Source organism: Oncorhynchus clarkii, chromosome 31 (assembly GCF_045791955.1).
Source record: "Oncorhynchus clarkii lewisi isolate Uvic-CL-2024 chromosome 31, UVic_Ocla_1.0, whole genome shotgun sequence".
NCBI lineage: Eukaryota > Metazoa > Chordata > Actinopteri > Salmoniformes > Salmonidae > Oncorhynchus > Oncorhynchus clarkii.
In genome coordinates, this window is record NC_092177.1 from 5,627,704 (window position 1) to 5,649,664 (window position 21,961).

At 42.5% G+C, this 21,961-nt stretch overlaps 1 protein-coding gene across 4 annotated transcripts in view; it reads left to right on the forward strand.

The window, feature by feature from the left end:
* The window catches only part of LOC139390548 (kelch-like protein 4), a 65,284-nt gene that overhangs the window by 19,157 nt on the left and 24,166 nt on the right, over window positions 1-21,961 (forward strand). For all 4 annotated transcript variants that reach the window (XR_011629524.1, XM_071137743.1, XM_071137742.1 and 1 more), the window contains one exon: window positions 19,081-19,224. Coding sequence is in view for 3 of the 4 variants with exons in the window: in XM_071137743.1 (XP_070993844.1) it covers window positions 19,081-19,224 (144 nt within the window). In the remaining variant the exon portion in view is untranslated. The remainder of the gene's footprint in view (window positions 1-19,080; window positions 19,225-21,961) is intronic.

Consider the following 21,961-nt stretch of genomic DNA (forward strand, 5'->3'; position numbering starts at 1 on the left):
CCCTGACACCCAAAAGTACTTGTTACATTTTGAATGCTTAGCAGGACACGAAAACGATCTAATTCGCACACTTACCAAGAGAACATCCCTGGTCATTCCTACACATGCGTCATTTGTAAATGATGTCTGTGTTGGAGTGTGCCCCTGGCTTTCCATAAATAAATAAAAACTAGAAAATGGTGCAGCCTGGTTTGCTTAGTATTTTATTAATGATATATTATATTGTAATTATATATTTATTATATATTTACTAATAGATTTTGAAATGACTTACACTTTTAGCAATTACATTTACTTTGAATACTTTAGTATATTTAAAACCAAATACTTTAAGATTTTTTATTAATTTTTCCTGGTTGACTTTCACTTTTACTTGAGTCATTTTCCATGAAGGTACCTTTACTTTTACTCAAGTATGACATTTGGATACTTTTTCCACCACTGCAGTAAGCTATGGTGGAGGTTCACAAAACAAGTCTGCATTGACAAATTGCAAAACGTTAGCCTGCCATTATTCCAAATAGGTGAAAGCCTAAATTGAGTTGCATTATTTTGTGAGTCCATTTTTCTAACATTTGTTTCATTATTACGATACTTATTGTCAGTCAAATACAAATAGAATTATCAGATTTTATTTTGTATTTTGTTGTTTTATTTATGGGTAATTTTCAGCATGAGTTACCATTGTATATGGATACAGTTCCCAATGATGATTAACTATACAATTCCCCATGATTAACTATACAGTTCCCCATGATTAACTATACAGTTCCCCATGATGATAAACTATACAGTTCCCCATGATGATTAACTATACAGTTCCCCATGATTAACTATACAGTTCCCCATGATTAACTATACAGTTCCCCATGATGATAAACTATACAGTTCCCCATGATTAACTATACAGTTCCCCATGATTAACTATACAGTTCCCCATGATGATTAACTATACAGTTCCCCATGATGATTAACTATACAGTTCCCCATGATTAACTATACAGTTCCCCATGATTAACTATACAGTTCCCCATGATGATTAACTAGACAGTTCCCCATGATTAACTATACAGTTCCCCATGATTAACTATACAGTTCCCCATGATTAACTATACAGTTCACCACAATGATTAACTATACAGTTCACCAAGATGATTAACTATACAATTCCCCATGATTAACTATACAGTTCACCATGATTAACCATACAGTTCCCCATGATTAACTATACAGTTCCCCATGATTAACTATACAATTCCTTATGATGAATTATACAGTTCCCCATGATGATTAACTATACAGTTCACCATGATGATTAACTATACAGTTCACCATGATGATTAACTATACAGTTCACCATGATGATTAACTATACAGTTCCCCATGATGATTAATTATACAGTTCCCCATGATTAACTACATAGTTGCCCCGTGATTAACTATACAGTACCCCATGATTAACTATACAGTCCCCCATGATTAACTATACAGTTTCCCATGATGATAAACTATACAGTTCCCCATGATCAACTATACAGTTCCCCATGATGATCAACTATACAGTTCCCCATGATTAACTATACAGTTCTCCATGATGATCAACTATACAGTTCCCCATGATTAACTATACAGTTCCGCATGATGATAAACTATACAGTTCCCCATGATTAACTATACAGTTCCCCATGATGATTAACTATACAGTTCCCCATGATGATTAACTATACAGTTCCCCATGATTAACTATACAGTTCCCCATGATTAACTATACAGTTCCCCATGATGATTAACTAGACAGTTCCCCATGATTAACTATACAGTTCCCCATGATGATTAACTAGACAGTTCCCCATGATTAACTATACAGTTCCCCATGATTAACTATACAGTTCCCCATGATTAACTATACAGTTCACCACGATGATTAACTATACAGTTCACCAAGATGATTAACTATACAATTCCCCATGATTAACTATACAGTTCACCATGACGATTAACTATACAGTTCCCCATGATGAACTATACAGTTCACCATGATGATTAACTATACAGTTCCCCATGATGATTAACTATACAGTTCCCCATGATGATTAACTATACAGTTCAACATGATTAATTATACAGTTCCCCATGATTAACTATACAGTTCCCCATGATTAACTATACAGTTCCCCATGATGATTAACTATTGATGATTAACTATACAGTTGACCATGATTAACTATACAGTTGACCATGATTAACTATACAGTCGACCATGACAATTCCTTATGATGAATTATACAGTTCCCCATGATGATTAACTATACAGTTCACCATGATGATTAAATATACAGTTCACCATGATGATTAACTATACAGTTCCCCATGATGATTAATTATACAGTTCCCCATGATTAACTACATAGTTGCCCCGTGATTAACTATACAGTACCCCATGATTAACTATACAGTTTCCCATGATGATTAACTATACAGTTCCCCATGATTAACTATACAGTTCATCATGATGATTAACTATACAGTTGACCATGATGATTAACTATACAGTTTCCCATGACGATTAACTATACAGTTCCCCATGATTAATTATACAGTTCCCCATAATTAACTATACAGTTCACCATGATGATTAACTATACAGTTCCCCATGATGATTAACTATACAGTTCCCCATGATGATTAACTATACAGTTCAACATGATTAATTATACAGTTCCCCATGATTAACTATACAGTTCCCCATGATTAACTATACAGTTCCCCATGATGATTAACTATTGATGATTAACTATACAGTTGACCATGATTAACTATACAGTTGACCATGATTAACTATACAGTTGACCATGATTAACTATACAATTCACCATGATGATTAATTATACAGTTCACCATGATTAACTATACAGTTCCCCATGATTAACTATACAGTTCCCCATGATTAACTACACAGTTCACCATGATTAACTATACAGTCCCCCATGATTAACTATACAGTTTCCCATGATTAACTATACAGTTCCCCATGATTAACTATACAATTCCCCATGATGATTAGCTATACAATTCCCCATGATTAACTATACAGTTCCCCATGATTAACTATACAGTTCCCCATGATGATTAACTATACAGTTCACCATGATTAACTATACAGTTCACCATGATTAACTATACAGTTCCTCATGATTAACTATACAGTAGCTAATAAATGAGCTGTGTAGCTACTGAAGCCCAACTGGTACAGCTGCCTTTATAACTCACCTGGGGCGTAGTTCACTCACACTCTACAGGACAAAGATACACAAACCAATAGAATATCTTAAAATTATTCATTGGATGTTACAGTCGTCATGCATGGTATCACAGACGACTTTGTGCTTTTGTACAGATAAGGCTTCCTAAGCCTTTTGCTTTATTCCTGTGAGAATGAAGTATATATATATTCAGTTTGACTCAACACGGTCCTCAGCTCAGACAACAGCAGCAACAGAGACTTTAGTGCACGTTTTAATGTATTCATCCTGTGAGTTAAAGTGGTTACAGGACAAACACCCATTACATCAGAGAGAGGAGAGAACACAGTCACAGGCAGACAGACAGGCTTTATAAAACAGAAAGAGAGAGAGGAGAGAACACATTCACAGGCAGACAGACAGGCTTTAGAAAACAGAAAGAGAGAGAGGAAAGAACACAGTCACAGGCAGACAGACAGGCAGACAGAGAGAGAGAGAGAGAGAGAGAGAGAGAGAATAAAGGCAGACAGACAGGCCTTATAAAACAGTGAGAGAGAGAGGGAGAATACAAGCAGACAGACAGGCCTTATAAAACAGTGAGAGAGAGAGGGAGAATACAAGCAGACAGACAGGCCTTATAAAACAGTGAGAGAGAGAAAAGAGAAGGACAAATGCATGAATATTAATTATCCACACTAGAGGATCAAAATATGACAGTTCTTATGAAAAGAGGTTTTTTCAATTGTTCTCCAGAATCATAGTAATATCTCAGATTGTGATATTAAACTCCCACTCCCATATATATTTTTTATGCTTTATCCGTTTGCTAGTTCATCTCTGGCATATAATTTTTTTCCGTAAAGTAACCTATAAAAGGATTGTGTTCAAATACATACTTGGGAGTTTGTGAGTGTGTTATCTTGTGTTGCTGAGTACAACTTTTAGCTAATTTTATATTCCAGGTGATTTCTGGGGTGATATCTTGTTCTGCTTGTGTTGTCGCAGGGACGTTAACAGGTGTTGCTATTGAAAGGTAAGCACTAAAGGCCGATCAGAGATGAAGAGGATCTGTTTCCCTTTAATCCTCTACGAGGTTTGGTTGTCCCTAAACCCGGGAAGGTTGCTGCTAACGTGCGCTACTGTGGCTAGAATTACGTTGTGTACAACAGTCAACTTTCTGGGACATAGACATGTCTTATAAATGCTTGTTAATCTCACTGCAGTGTCCAATTAACAGTAGCTGTTACAGTGGAAAAAAAGACCATGCTATTGTTTGAGGAGAGTGCACAACAAAAAAAAACACTTATCACAGCAACTGGTTTGATACATTCACCTCTGAAGGTAAATAATGTACCTACATTTAGTGATATTGGGGCGGCGGGTAGCCTGGTGGTTAGAGCGTTGGTCTCATAACCGAAAAGGTTGCAAGATCGAATCCCCAAGCTGACAAGGTAAAAATCTGTCGTTCTGCCCCTGAACAAGGCAGTTAACACAGTGTTCCTAAGCCGCCATTGAAAATGAGAATTTGTTCTTAACTGACTTGCCTAATTAAAAAAAAGGTTTTAAAAAAAATGATCTTGCTCTGATTTGTCATCCTGAGGGTCCCAGAGATAAAATGTAAGTTCAAAAGAAGGAACTGGGGTCTAACATTAATAGTGTTACCAATATTAATAGTGTTACCAATATTAATAGACTGTTACCAATATTAATAGACTGTTACCAATATTAATAGACTGTTACCAATATTAATAGACTGTTACCAATATTACATGAAATTCAAATAAAAAATCAATTTAAATTACAGGTTGTAATGCAACAAAATAGGAAAAACACCAAGGGGGATGAATACTTTTGCAAGGCACTGTACATGTACAAATGACCTCAATTACCACTACTAACCTGTACCCCAGCACATTGACTCGGTACAGGTGCCCCCTCTACATAGGGCTTGTAAGCAAGCATTTCATGTTAAATTCAGCGCATGTGACAAATACCATTTGATTTGAGACATAGACAAATGTTTAAATCACTAGCCTACATCCTCCCCTCATACAGCACATAGACAGATGTTAAATCACTAACCTAGCTCCTCCTCTCCTCACACAGCACATAGACAGATGTTAAATCACTAACCTAGCTCCTCCTCCCCTCACACAGCACATAGACAGATGTTAAATCACTAACCTAGCTCCTCCTCTCCTCACACAGCACATAGACAGATGTTAAATCACTAACCTAGCTCCTCCTCTCCTCACACAGCACATAGACAAATGTTAAATCACTAACCTAGCTCCTCCTCTCCTCACACAGCACATAGACAGATGTTAAATCACTAACCTAGCTCCTCCTCTCCTCCCATGAAAATGTATTGATTACTCTGTATCTGTTTTCAATTATTATTTGTTATTATTCATCTGTACAGCACTTATTCGATCAGTGAAACATTGTAGGATGAGTTGTATTAGAATTAAACATAAATATAGCATTACATGTAGTGTAAATGTACATATAAACATTTTATATTTTTATATGAAACATCATCAGGAAGCACATATTTAAAAACACGTTTTCTCTCGGGCTGCATGCTGTTTAATGTAGTGAACTACAGTGCCTTCGGAAATGATCCAAATCCCTTGATTTTTTCCCTCCACATTTTGTTAAGTTACAGCCTTTTTCTAAAATGAATAAAATCGTTTTTTTCCCCTCATCAATCTACACACAATTCCCCATAGTGATAAAGCAACAACAGGTTTATAAAAATGTTTGCTAATTTACCCTTTACTCAGTACTTTGTTGAACAACCTTTGGCAGCGATTACAGCCTCGAGTCTTCTTGGGTATGACGCTACAAGGTTGGCACACCTGCATTTGGAGAGTTTCTCCCATTCTTCTCTGCAGATCCTCTCAAACTCTGTCAGGTTGGATTGTAACGATTTTCTGTATGAGAAGGAGAGTCGGACCAAAATGCGGCGTGTAGATTGCGATCCATGCTTATTGTGACTATAGCAACACGAATCTAAATACAAACAGTGCAAAATAATAAACGTAATGAAAACCGAAACAGCCTAAACTGGTGCAAACTAACACTAAGGACAATCACCCACAAACACACAGTGAAACCCAGGCTACCTAAATATGGTTCCCAATCAGAGACAATGACTAACACCTGCCTCTGATTGAGAACCATATCAGGCCAGACATAGAAATAGACAAACAAGACATCCAACATAGAATGCCCACCCAGTTCACGTCCTGACCAACACTAAAACAAGGAAAACACACACGAACGATGGTCAGAACGTGACAGTACCCCCCCTCCAAGGTGCGGACTCCGGACGCACAACTTAAACCTATGGGGGAGGGTGTGGGTGGGCATCTGTCCGCGGTGGCGGCTCTGGCGCTGGACGTGGACCCCACTCCATAACAGTTTTAGTCCACCTCCTTAGCGTCCCTAGATAGGTTACCCTCCTTAAAGACCGCTCGGGACAGAGGGGCAGCTCGGGACAGAGGTAGCTCGGGACTGATGGGTAGCTCAGCACTGAGAGGAAGCTCAGCACTGAGAGGAAGCTCAGCACTGAGAGGAAGCTCAGGCAGGTGGTTGGATCCGGCAGATCCTGGCTGGCTGGCGGTTCTGGAAGATCCTGGCTGACTGGCGGATCCGGAAGAGTCTGGTCGACTGGCGGATCTGGAAGAGTCTGGTCGACTGGCAGATCTGGAAGAGTCTGGTCGACTGGCAGATCTGGAAGAGTCTGGTCGACTGGCAGATCTGGAAGAGTCTGGTCGACTGGCAGATCTGGAAGAGTCTGGTCGACTGGCAGATCAGGAAGATTCTGGTCGACTGGCAGATCTGGAAGAGTCTGGTTGACTGGCAGCTCTGGCTGCTCCATGCTGATTGGCTGCCCCATGCTGACTGGCAGCTCTGGCTGCTCCATGCTGACTGGCTGCTCCATGCTGACTGACAGCTCTGGCTGCTCCATGCTGACTGGCAGCTCTGGCTGCTCCATGCTGACTGGCAGCTCTGGCTGCTCCATGCTGACTGGCTGCTCCATGCTGACTGGCTGCTCTGGCTGCTCCATGCTGACTGGCGGCCCTGGCTGCTCCATGCTGACTGGCGGCCCTGGCTGCTCCATGCTGACTGGCGGCCCTGGCTGCTCCATGCTGACTGGCGGCCCTGGCTGCTCCATGCTGACTGGCGGCCCTGGCTGCTCCATGCTGACTGGCGGCCCTGGCTGCTCCATGCTGACTGGCGGCTCTGGCTGCTCCTTGCAGACTGGCAGCTCTGGCGGCTCCTTGCAAACTGGCAGCTTTGGCGGCATCCTGCAGACTGGCAGCTCTGGCGGCTCCTTGCAGACTGGCAGCTCCCTGCAGACTGGCAGCTCCTTGCAGACTGGCAGCTCTATGCAGACTGGCAGCTCTATGCAGACTGGCAGCTCTATGCAGACTGGCAGCTCAATGCAGACTGGCAGCTCCTTGCAAACTGGCAGCTCCTTGCAAACTGGCAGCTCCTTGCAACCTGGCAGCTCCTTGCAAACTGGCAGCTCCTTGCAAACTGGCAGCTCCTTGCAAACTGGCAGTTCTGAACAGGCGGGAGACTCCGGCAGCGCTGTAGAGAAGGAAGGCTCTAACAGCGCTAAACAGGCGGGAGACTCCGACAGCGCTGAAGAGGAGGAAGGCTCTGGCAGCGCTGGACAGGCGAGGCGCACTGTAGGCCTGATGCGTGGTGCTGGCACTGGTGGTACTGGGCCGAGGACACGCACAGGAAGCCTGGTGCGGGGAGCTGCTACCGGAGGGCTGGGGTGTGGAGGTGGTACTGGAAAAACCGGACCGTGCAGGCGCACTGGAGCTCTTGAGCACCGAGCCTGCCCAACCTTACCTGGTTGAATGCTCACGGTCGCCCTGCCAGTGCGGCGAGGTGGAATAGCCCGCACTGGGCTATGCAGGCGAACCGGAGACACCGAGCGCAAGGCTGGTGCCATGTAAGCCGGCCCAAGGAGACGCACTGGGGACCAGCTGCGTAGAGCCGGCTTCATGGAATTAGGCTCGACGCTCAATCTAGCCCGGCCGACACGCGGAGCTGGAATATACCGCACTGGGCTATGCACCCGCACTGGAGACACCGTGCGCACCACTGCATAACACGGTGCCTGTCCGGTCTCTCTAGCCCCCAGGTAAGCACAGGGAGTCTGCCCAGGTCTCCTACCTGGCGTAGCCATACTCCCTGTTAGCCCCCCCCCAAGACATTTTTGGGGCTGCCTCTCGGGCTTCCATCCGCGTCGCCGTGCTGCCTTCTCATACCAGCGCCTCTCTGCTTTCACCGCCTCTATTCTACGATAACCTTCCTCGCACTGCTCCAGCGAATCCCAGGCGGGCTCCGGCACTCTCCCTGGGTCGGCCGCCCACCTGTCGATCTCCTCCCAAGTAGTATAGTCCATACTCCTGCTGTCCATAACGTCCTCCCATGTCCATTCCTCTTTGCGCTGCTGTTGCTGCCTGTTGACACGCTGCTTGGTCCGTTGGTGGTGGGTGATTCTTTAACGGTTTTCTTGATGAGAAGGAGAGTCGGACCAAAATGCGGCGTGTAGATTGCGATCCATGTTTATTGTGACTATAGCAACACGAATCTAAATACAAACAGTGCAAAATAATAAACGTAATGAAAACCGAAACAGCCTAAACTGGTGCAAACTAACACTAAGGACAATCACCCACAAACACACAGTGAAACCCAGGCTACCTAAATATGGTTCCCAATCAGAGACAATGACTAACACCTGCCTCTGATTGAGAACCATATCAGGCCAGACATAGAAATAGACAAACAAGACATCCAACATAGAATGCCCACCCAGTTCACGTCCTGACCAACACTAAAACAAGGAAAACACACACGAACGATGGTCAGAACGTGACATGGATGGGGAGCGTTGCTGCACAGCTACTATTTTCAGGTCCCTCCAGAGCTGTTCGATAGGGTTCAAGTCCGGGCTCTGGCTGGGCCACTCAAGGACATTCAGAGACTTGTCCATGAAGCCACTCCTGTGTTGTCTTGGCTGTGTGCTTAGGGTCGTTGTCCTGTTGGAAGGCAAACCTTCGCCCCAGTTTGAGGTCCTGAGTGCTCTGGTGCAGGTTTTCATCAAGGATCTCTCTCTCTACTTTGCCTCGATCCTGACGAGTCTCAGTCCCTGCTGCAGAAAACATTCCCACAGCATGATGCTGCTACCTTCATGCTTCACTGTAGGGATGGTGCCAGGGTTTCCTCCAGACGTGACGCTTGGCATTCAGACCAAAGAGTTCAATCTTGGTTTCATCAGATCAGAGAATCTTGTTTCTCATGGTCTGAGATTCTTTAGGTACCTTTTGGCAAACTCCAAGTGGGCTGTCATTTGTCTTTTACTGAGGAGTGGCTTCCGTCTGGCCACTCTAACATAAAGGTGTGATTGGTAGAGTGCTGTGGAGATGGTTGTCCTTCTGGAAGGTTCTTCCATCTCCACAGAGGAACTCCAGAGCTCTGTTAGAGTGACCAAGCCCCTTTTCCCCTGACTGCTCAGTTTGGCCGGGCGGCCAGCTCTAGGAAGAGTCTTGGTGGTTCCAAACTTCTTCCATTTAAGAATGATGGAGGCCACTGTGTTCCCTGTACCCTTCCCCAGATCTGTTCCTCAACACAATGACTGTTTCGAAGCTCTACAGACAATTCCTTCGACCTCATGGCTTGGTTTTTGCTCTGACATGCACTAATAACTGTTGGACCTTAAAGAGACAGGGTTGTGCCTTTCTAAATCATGTCCAATCAATTGAATTTACCACAGGTGGACTCCAATGAAGTTGAAGACACATCTCAAGCATGATCAATGGAAACAGGATGCACCTGAGCTCAGTTTCGAACCTCTGTCTTTATCATTATGGGGTATTTTGTGTAGAGTCTTCATGATTTTTATTTATTTAATCCATTTTAGAATAAGGCTGTAACCTAATAAAATGTGGAAAAAGTCAAGGGGTCTGAATACTTTCTGAAGGCAATTTATATCTAATATGGTAAAGTCTTTGTTGTGCAGATGGTGGGCAGGCAGTACTCTAAGTGAACTATACCTAGTATGGTAAAGTCTCTGGGTAGGCAATGCTGTAGAACTCTTGAACTGCTCGTTCAACGAACTGGTTATTATGTTAATTATCTGGACTCAAACAGAATGGGTCATTCAGGATCAAAAACACAGCTGATTCATTTTTCTCTCGCTGCTTTATGCTATTCTTCCAAGATGAACAAATGGTCCTTTGTGGCTCAGTTCGTTGAGACTGGCGCTTGAAACACCAGGGTTGTGGGTTTGATTCCCGAGTGGAACCAGTATGGAAAAAGTTACAAAAAAATGTATCCACTCATTACTGTAAATTGCTTTGATGAGAGTGTCTGCTAAATTATGTAAATCCCCTGTTACTCTGTGTTATTCTACCATGAGGATCAAATCCCCTGTTACTCTGTGTTATTCTACCATGAGAATCAAGTACCATGTTACTCTGAGTTATTCTACCATGTGGATCAAATCCCCTGTTACTCTGTGTTATTCTACCATGAGGATCAAATCCCCTGCTACTCTGTGCTATTCTACCATGAGGATCAAATCCCCTGTTACTCTGTGTTATTCTACCATGAGGATCAAATCCCCTGCTACTCTGTGCTATTCTACCATGAGGATCAAATCCCCTGTTACTCTGTGCTATTCTACCATGAGGATCAAATCCCCTGTTCCTCTGTGTTATTCTACCATGAGGATCAAATCCCCTGTTACTCTGTGTTATTCTACCATGAGGATCAAATCCCCTGTTACTCTGTGTTATTCTACCATGAGGATCAAATCCCCTGTTACTCTGTGTTATTCTACCATGAGAATCAAGTACCATGTTACTCTGTGTTATTCTATCATGAGGATCAAATCCCCTGCTACTCTGTGTTATTCTACCATGAGGATCAAATCCCCTGTTACTCTGTGTTATTCTACCATGTGGATCAAATCCACTGTTACTCTGTGTTATTCTATCATGTGGATCAAATCACCTGTTACTCTGAGTTATTCTACCATGAGAATCAAGTACCATGTTACTCTGTGTTATTCTATCATGAGGATCAAATCCCCTGTTACTCTGTGTTATTCTACCATGAGGATCAAATCCCCTGTTACTCTGTGTTATTCTACCATGAGGATCAAATCCCCTGTTACTCTGTGTTATTCTACCATGAGGATCAAATCCCCTGTTACTCTGTGTTATTCTCAATCATCTCTAATGAAATTCCATGAGCTCCCTCAGTGGCCCCTGATAAGGGGCCGTTAGTGAACTCCTCAAAAATTAAATGACCTTCCAAGTTGACAGTACAGTGCAGATCAGATAACATAGATATGATGTATTTAAAAAATATATATCTTGTAATATCAAGTCAATAATATCTATCCCAGGATGGAGAGATAAACAGTCGACTTATTTAACTAGGCAAGTAAGTTAAGAACAAATTCTTATTTTCAATGACGGCCTAGGAACAGTGGGTTAACTGCCTTGTTCAGGGGCAGAACGACAGATACCTTGTCAGCTCTGGGATTTGATACCGCTAGGCTACGTGACTCTAACCGCTAGGCTACCTGCATCTAACCGCTAGACTACCTGCCTCTAACCGCTAGGCTACCTGCCTCTAACCACTAGGCTACCTGCATCTAACCGCTAGACTACCTGTAACCGCTAGGCTACCTGCCTCTAACCGCTAGGCTACGTGACTCTAACCGCTAGGCTACGTGACTCTAACCGCTAGGCTACCTGCCTCTAACCGCTAGGCTACGTGACTCTAACCGCTAGACTACCTGCCTCTAACCGCTAGGCTACCTGCCTCTAACCGCTAGGCTGCCTGCCTCTAACCGCTAGGCTACCTGCCTCTAACCGCTAGGCTACCTGCCTCTCTAACCGCTAGGCTACGTGACTCTAACCGCTAGGCTACCTGCCGCTCCATCATTGGTTTCACACGCATCAAAAGCTAAGCGAATATATGTAGTATTTAATAAAGATATTCACATTAATTCCCTCTACCATCTGGGTGGTGATCCAATTACTTTTCACATCATCAATTGGTTGACGTGTAATTTCGGACAATCTCATAAATCTACCAAATTAATAATCTGGATGTCAAAAAACATGAATTCCAGTCTCTTGCCACCAGCACAGTTAAGTCATAGTCATTAGTCAAACTTAGTTCCTCTCAATAAACCCACCACAAACCAATACATCACAGTGTACCATTGGATTTCTCCACATCACTGACATCCAAACGACCTCTCATTGCTGCCAAACAAACAACTTCTCATCAACCTGCTTTCTCTGAAAATATACGACACAACCCAAAAGAAATCGAAACCCTGACCCCTTTCCTTATAACATTCTAACAAGAGGTTTGAGTCAGCAGCTGTTACCATGAATGATATCTCAATTCCACCCTCAATCGCCTTGGAAGAGAAATACCACCACCATCTCCCTGTCAATGGCAGTAACTCAGTTGTTTTTCACGATGGCTTATAGGCTCCCAGTTGGTGGTTGACACCTAGTCTGACGTTAAGATCCATATAAAACATGGGGAATAAGCGAGCAGTAGGAGGATGTATTACCTAGTAAGAAAGGGAATTGTTAAAGAATTTGCAAGATACGAAAAAAATCTAACAACCTCTTTTCCAATTAAAATGTTATGTTTGTATCCTTTAAATGTGTTGCTAGGGACCTTTCCAAACAGGTATATGTAGGAGCTGTTTTATTGTGGGTCTAATACATTAAATGTATTGCTATGGACCTATCCCAACAGGTATCCCCGTGGGAACAGTCTTATTGTGCATATTTTGCCAACTAGGTAAAATGGTTTGCTAACACCTGCTAATTTTCCACTTAAATATGCATTTCCCCTTTCCTGAAGTCACTCAGGCCTCAGCAGAGTAACCATCTAGGTGATCTCTGAATGTGGAAATGCAAACCTCACTAAGAAATTGAATGTAGTTTTCACTACCAAGGTAAAAACCTATATTTCTACATGCAATACATTTTCAGCATATTTTATACACACACACACATATGACATATCAGCAAGCACTACGAACACTCACACCCCTGTAAATATGAACGGTTGAATCGGCAATGAAACCACTCATTCTGAAGGGTCGCAGATGGCCTAGAAGTTTAGAGAGTTGGGCCCGTAATCGGAAGTTCGCTGGTTTGAGTCCCCGAGTCGACTAGATTTTTTGTTGTTGTTGTTAAACTGCCGATGTGCCCTTGAGCAAGGCTCTTAAACCCCTAGTTGCTCTGGATAAGAGTGTCTACTAAATGTGTCAAATGTAAATACATGTCTGATTCTATGCCTCTTCATTTAAACCAAACTGACGTACTGTGAATCAATATCTTACCAGCTGTATCCTCCATCATCTATCAAGGCTGTGGAGACGTTACGCTGACAAGACGACTTTACTGACACGTTTTTGCAACACGCAGTGCGGTCTCAAATAGCACCCTATTCCACATACAGGGCACTTCCATTGACCAGAGAACAGGGTGCCATTTGGGACGCTATGGTCCCTGGTCAAAGGAAGTGCATTATAGGAAACAGGGTGCCATTTGGGACGCAGTCAGGGGGTTCATAATAGCAGGGAGGGAGAGATACAGTATATTGATACAGTATATTAATATAGTATATTGATACAGTATATTGATACAGTATATTGATACAGTATATTAATATAGTATATTGATACAGTATATTGATACAGTATATTAATATAGTATATTGATACAGTATATTAATATAGTATATTGATACAGTATATTGATACAGTATATTGATACAGTATATTGATAAAGTATATTAATATACTATATTGATACAGTATATTGATACAGTATATTAATATAGTATATTGATACAGTATATTAATATAGTATATTGATACAGTATATTGATACAGTATATTGATACAGTATATTGATACAGTATATTAATATAGTATATTGATACAGTATATTGATACAGTATATTAATATAGTATATTGATACAGTATATTGATACAGTATATTGATACAGTATATTGATACAGTATATTAATATACTATATTGATACAGTATATTGATACAATATATTAATATAGTATATTGATACAGTATATTAATATAGTATATTGATACAGTATATTGATACAGTATATTGATAAAGTATATTAATATACTATATTGATACAGTATATTAATATAGTATATTGATACAGTATATTAATATAGTATATTGATACAGTATATTAATATACTATATTGATACAGTATATTGATACAGTATATTAATATACTATATTGATACAGTATATTGAGACAGTATGTTAATGCAGTATACTGATGCAGTATACTGATATAGTATATTGGTACGGTATATTGGTACAGTATACTGATACAGTATATTGGTACAGTATTTTGATACACTATATTGATACAGTATATGGGTACAGTATATTGGTACAGTATATTGATACAGTATATTGATACAGTACATTGGTACAGTATGTTGGGGCAATAACCCTTATCCATTAATAGCCGATGCCCTTGGTAGATACAGACACAAAGAGACCTGATACCTCTGGTAGATACAGACACAAAGATACCTGATACCTCTGGTAGATACAGACACAAAGAGACCTGATACCTCTGGTAGATACAGACACAACGAGACCTGATACCTCTGTTAGATAAAGACACAAAGAGACCTGATACCTCTGGTAGATACAGACACAAAGAGACCTGATACCTCTGGTAGATACAGACACAACGAGACCTGATACCTCTGTTAGATACAGACACAAAGAGACCTGATACCTCTGGTAGATACAGACACAAAGAGACCTGATACCTCTGGTAGATACAGACACAAAGAGACCTGATACCTCTGGTAGATACAGACACAAAGAGACCTGATACCCTACAAAAAAATATCTGTGGTTGTGCTCTAAACCAGACACTCCTGGTAGATACAAACACAAAGAGACCTATTGCAAAGGTACTTACTGTACCTCTTCAATGGTAACTTACTGTACCTCTTCAATGGTAACTTACTGTACCTCTTCAATAGTAACTTACTGTACCTCTTCAATGGTAACTTACTGTACCTCTTCAATAGTAACTTACTGTCCCTCTTCAATGGTAACTTACTGTACCTCTTCAATGGTAACTTACTGTACCTCTTCAATGGTAACTTACTGTACCTCTTCAATGGTAACTTACTGTACCTCTGGTATAGTAACTTACTGTACCTTTTCAATAGTCACTTACTGTACCTCTGACAAATGAACCTTGTGCTCACCTCATTGTCTTTTCTTGTATTCCTGCCTACATACTGTATGTTACCCCCTCACATGTATCCTGAAACAATGCCTAGGTATTGTGGCATTAAGAATTCTTGATGGAGTTTTCAAAAGATGCTCCTAGTTTAGAGGCTAATTTAATGGCTGATGAACAACACCATTCTGAAAAGAAAAGAAACACCTCATGGAAATGTGCTGCTCCCTAGAGCGTTGTTCCAAAGCAATTAGTGTCCTGGAGATTGGTAGGCATGAAAAATCCTTACAGCGTTCCTTTGAGCCCAAACAGGAGGTGATACATCTAGGTTTTACAGCCTCAGTCCCTTATGCAGTCTAGTTTAGTGTTGCCAGCCAAGGCTGTGTCCCCAACTGGCCCCCTATAGTCCCTGGTCAAAAGTAGTTCACTATATAGGGAATATGGTGCTATTTGGAATGAGCTCAAGACTCTCTGAGTCAAACAGGGATAAATGTGACAGGGCAATAAATTACAGCAGTATTTTACCATAAAGCATCCCAATAAATGTTTATACTATAGGCTGTGGACCCGGCTTCCTATGTACAGTTGACGACGGAAGTTTACATACACTTAGGTTGGAGTCATTAAAAGTCGTTTTTCAACCACTCTACACATTTCTTGTTAACAAACTATAGTTTTGGCAAGTCGGTTAGGACATCTACTTTGTGCATGACACAAGACATTTTTCCAACAATTGTTTACAGACAGATTATTTAACCTATAATTCACAGGATCACAATTCCAGTGGGTCAGAAGTTTACATACACTAAGTTGACTGTGCACTTAAACAGCTTGGAAAATTCCAGAAAATGGTGTAATGGCTATAGAAGCTTCTGATAGGCAAATTGACATAATTTGAGTCAATTGGAGGTGTACCTGTGGATGTATTTCAAGGCCTACCTTCAAACTCAGTGCCTTTTTGCTTGACATCATGGGAAAATCAAAAGAAATCAGCCAAGACCTCAGAAGAAAATTGTAGACCTCCACAAGTCTGGTTCATCCTTGGGAGCAATTTCCAAATGCCTGAAGGTACCACGTTCATCTGTACAAACAATAATTTGCAAGTATAAACACCATGGGACCACGCAGCCATCATACCGCTCAGGAAGGAGACACGTTCTGTTTCCCAGAGATGAACGTACTTTGGTGCGAAAAGTAAATAAATCCCCGAACAACAGCAAAGGATCCTGTGAAGATGCTGGAGGAAACAGGTACAAAAGTATCTATATCCACAGTAAAATGAGTCCTATATCGACATAACCTGAAAGGCCGCCGCTCAGCAAGGAAGAAGCCACTGCTCCAAAACCGCCATAAAAAAATCCAGACTACGTTTTGCAACTGCACATGGGGACAAAGACATAATTTTTGGAGAAATATCCTCTGGTTTGATTAAACAAAAATAAAACTGTTTGGCCATACCGACCATCGCTATGTTTGGAGGAAAAAGGGGGAGGCTTGCAAGCTGAAGAACACCATCCCAACCATGAAGCATGGGGGTTGCAGCATCATGCTGTGGGGGTGCTTTGCTGAAGGAGGGATTGGTGCACTTCCCAAAATAGATGGCATCATGAGGTAGGAAAATGATGTGGATATATTGAAGCAACATCTCAAGACATCAGTCATGAAGTTAATGCTTGGTCGCAAATGGGTCTTCCAAATGAACAATGAACCCAAGCATACTTCCAAAGTTGTGGCAAAATGGCTTAAGGACAACAAAGTCAAGGTATTGGAGTGGCCATCACAAAGCCCTGACCTCAGTCCCATAGAAAATATGTGGGCAGAACTGAAAAAGTGTGTGCGAGCAAGGAGGCCTTACAAACCTGACTCAGTTACACCAGCTCTGTCAGGAAGAATGGGACAACATTCACCCAATTTATTGTGGGAAGCTTGTGGAAGGCCACCAGAAATGTTTGACCCAAGTTAAACAATTTAACAGCAATGCTAACAAATACTATTTGAGTGTATGTAAACTTCTGACCCACTGGGAATGTGATGAAATAAATAAAAACTGAAATAAATCATTCACATTCTTAAAATAAAGTGGTGATCCTAACTGACCTAAATTAGGGAATGTTTACTAGGATTAAATGTCAGGAATTGTGAAAAACTGAGTTAAGATGTATTTGGCTAAGGCGGTACGTAAACTTCGATTTCAACGATATAAAAAAAATGCATTTAGCAAAATTTGTTTGACAGCATTTTGTTTCTGAAAAGAGGAAAGCGACACGTTGTCCTGTGTGTGTGAATTCTGTCCCTGTTCTCTTTTTATATGGTGGTGTGGACTGATAACATAGTACGTCATAGATGTTGACATTTCTTACAGTCTCCATGTACAGTGTTGTTCTTTGAAAACTAGGAATCTCCTCATAGAAAAAAAGCTTTTAGGATCAGTTAATTCCCCCTGAGAGTTGAGATTGTTTACGCAGTGTAACAAACAACTTAAATGTCAGCAAGTGGATTTTATCCCTTGAAGGACACTAAAGTAACTGGTCTGAATTATTTGCCACAAATCTGAAGGATTATTCTGACTCTGTAAAACAGCATGTAATCTACCGGTCTTTGGGGAGCGGGGCTCAGAATACAGCTTTACCACAATACTGTGAAGGGGAAGCCAGCTCAATTGCTTAGTCCATGTCTATAAAAAAAAGACGCTTTGTTTGGCAGGCGAGGCGGATTTGCTCAGATTGTAAACAGACTGTCCCGCTGGAGTTAGCGCTCAGTTTATTTACCACTTAGGTACGCAGTTTAGTTGTTAGACTTTTAATCTGGCTCAGACTGGTGGGGAAAGAAGACGGTTTAGTCAATATGAATGATGTTTGACTGCCGCATAGCAAGTTGCGTTTCATCAAATCACTATAATTGTGTTACTTTGATTGTGATACAATATACCTTTTAGGTCTGCTAGGTTCACTCTTCGCTCCAAAAAGGTTATTTGTCTGTCCCCGTAAGAGAACCCATCTTGTTTCCAGGTATAACTCTTTTGGGTTCCAGGTAGAACCCTTTAGGGTTCCATGTAGAACCCTCAGTGTAAAGGGTACTACGTGGAACCCAAAAGGGTTCTACCCGGAACCAAAATGGTTGTACTCAACGGGTTTTCTTTGGGACAGTCGAAGAACCCTTTAAGATTCTAGATAGCACCTTTTTTCTAAGAGTGTATGCTGTATCCAACTTCTCAGACTTGGTTAAACAAAACATTACAGTGATACTGTAGGTCTCTCAGTTTTTGTTTATGGGGAGGGGGGGGGGGGGTTCTACCAAATGGGAATTGCGTTCTACTTATAAAATAATATATTATTCACAGTTCATATGTGGTTCTTAAAAATGCTGATATAAGTTGCATTATATGGTCATATAACTTATTCCATGTAGGGCTATGACCATGATTACTTACACATATCTCACTCTTCTTCTTCTTCTGCTTCTCCCCCCCCCCCCCCCCCCCCCCTCCTCCTCTTCCTCCTCCTACTCTAGGATGTGCTCCAACGGCTCGGATGAGTTCTTCCAGGCTACAAACCATGCTGAACAGACCTTTCGCAAGATGGAGACTTATTTTCAGCACAAGCAGCTGTGTGATGTTGTCTTGATAGCAGGAGATCATAAGATCCCGGCTCACAGGTGAGTGCATGCTGCTCTTCTTAAATGTAATTACACCTGGTGTAATACTGGCTCTGCTATACTGGCTCTGTTCCAAGTGACACCCTTATTCCCTGTAAAGTGCACTACTTTTGACCACGGACTATAAGGTTCTGGTTAAAAGTAGGGCACTATATAGGGAATTTGGTGCCATTTGGGACATAGCCTATATGATTCATCTGGATCAATAATATTATGATAGCTACCTGTGGGAATCTTTTCACTGATTACCACCATTGATAACACACGACTTAGATTATCTGTTCAATCAATTTTTACTATCTAATAAAACAAGGCTGCTCTTATTTCAGAAGGGCTTCAGATAGCAATTTGAGGGTCCAGAAAATCCAGAGGAATTGTTATTTATTTAACCTTTCTTTAACCAGGCAAGTCAGTTAAAGAACAAATTATTATTTACAATGACGGCCTACTGGGGAACAGTGGGTTAACTGCCTTGTTCAGGGGCAGAAGGACAGATTTCTACCTTGTCAGCTCAAGGATTCAATCTAGCAACCTTTCGGTTACTGGCCCAACGCTCTAACCACTAGGCAACCTGTCTCCCCTACACTCTAACCACTAGGTTACCTGCCGCCACCACACTCTAACCACTAGGCTACCTGCCGCCCCCACACTCTAACCACTAGGCTACCTGTCCCCCCTACATTCTAACCACTAGGCTACCTGCCGCCCCTACACTCTAACCACTAGGCTACCTGTCACCCCCACACTCTAACCACTAGGCTACCTGCCGCCCCTACACTCTAACCACTAGGCTACCTGCCGCCCCTACACTCTAACCACTAGGCTACCTGCCGCCCCTACACTCTAACCACTAGGCTACCTGTCGCCCCCACACTCTAACCACTAGGCTACCTGTCTCCCCCACACTCTAACCACTAGGCTACCTGTCACCCCCACACTCTAACCACTAGGCTACCTGTCGCCCCCACACTCTAACCACTAGGCTACCTGTCGCCCCTACACTCTAACCACTAGACTACCTGTCTCCCCCACACTCTAACCACTAGGCTACCTGTCTCCCCCACACTCTAACCACTAGGCTACCTACTGCCCCTACACTCTAACCACTAGGCTACCTGTCTCCCCCACACTCTAACCACTAGGCTACCTGTCGCCCCCACACTCTAACCACTAGGCTACCTGCCACCCCTACACTCTAACCACTAGGTTACCTGTCGCCCCTACACTCTAACCACTAGACTACCTGTCTCCCCCACACTCTAACCACTAGGCTACCTGTCTCCCTCACACTCTAACCACTAGGCTACCTGTCTCCCCCACACTCTAACCACTAGGCTACCTGTCTCCCCCACACTCTAACCACTAGGCTACCTGTCTCCCCTACACTCTAACCACTAGGTTACCTGTCGCCCCTACACTCTAACCACTAGACTACCTGTCTCCCCCACACTCTAACCACTAGGCTACCTGCCGCCCCTACACTCTAACCACTAGGCTACCTGTCCCCCCTACATTCTAACCACTAGGCTACCTGCCGCCCCTACACTCTAACCACTAGGCTACCTGTCTCCCCCACACTCTAACCACTAGGCTACCTGTCCCCCCTACATTCTAACCACTAGGCTACCTGCCGCCCCTACACTCTAACCACTAGGCTACCTGTCCCCCCCTACACTCTAACTACTAGGCTACCTGCCGCCCCTACACTCTAACCACTAGGCTACCTGCCGCCCCCACACTCTAACCACTAGGCTACCTGCCGCCCCCACACTCTAACCACTAGGCTACATGTCTCCCCCACAAACAGGAATGACTGTTAACTGAGTGGGTGTGGGTGAAGAAAACAACAGAAAAACATGTTGCATGGCCTCAACAGGGCAATCTAAAAAAAAACGAGTCATGACTCCTTTGCCATAAGCATTCATAAAACACTTAGGACAAAGCGTAATACGACACGATCATTACACATGCATTTGCAAAAGTTTTATTATCTGCTCTGTAGAGGACAGACCATAATATCCTCTGTTTCATTTAATAACACATTTCAAAGAAAACTCATTTCCTTGTGCTAGCAGATTTTGATTACTCTCCACTTCAGTTCTTACATTAGCAGACTTGTGAAGCAAACCAGACGGAGACATTAACACGATTAGAGCTCTTGAGTCTTTTCTCTATTAGAAATAATTGTAAATGTTGTTTATGAGATACTTTCATTTGTATTTTTTCATATGCTGCTTCAACAAATAGGATGTAGTCATGGGGAACACAAAGGGTTGTTAGGGGCGGTTAGAGAATCACTGAGCTGAACATCCACTGAAACACCCAGCCAGTCAGCCATTCAACCTGTAAATCACTGAGCTGTGTCCCAACATCCTCTGAAACACCGGGCCAGCCAGCCACCCAGCCGAGCGGCCAGCCAGCCAACCAGCCCGCCATTCTACATATAAATCACTGAGCTGTGTCCCAACATCATCTGAAACACAGAGCCAGTCAGCCATTCTACCTGTAAATCACTGAGCTGTGTCCCAACATCATCTGAAACACTGGGCCAGCCATCCATCCAGCCAGCCACCCAGCCGACCGGCCAGCCAGCCAGCCCGCCATTCTACATATAAATCACTGAGCTGTTTCCCAACATCTGAAACACCCAGCTAGCCAGCCAGCCATTCTACCTGTAAATCACTGAGCTGTGTCCCAACATCCTCTGAAACACCCAGCCAGCCAGACAGCCTACCTT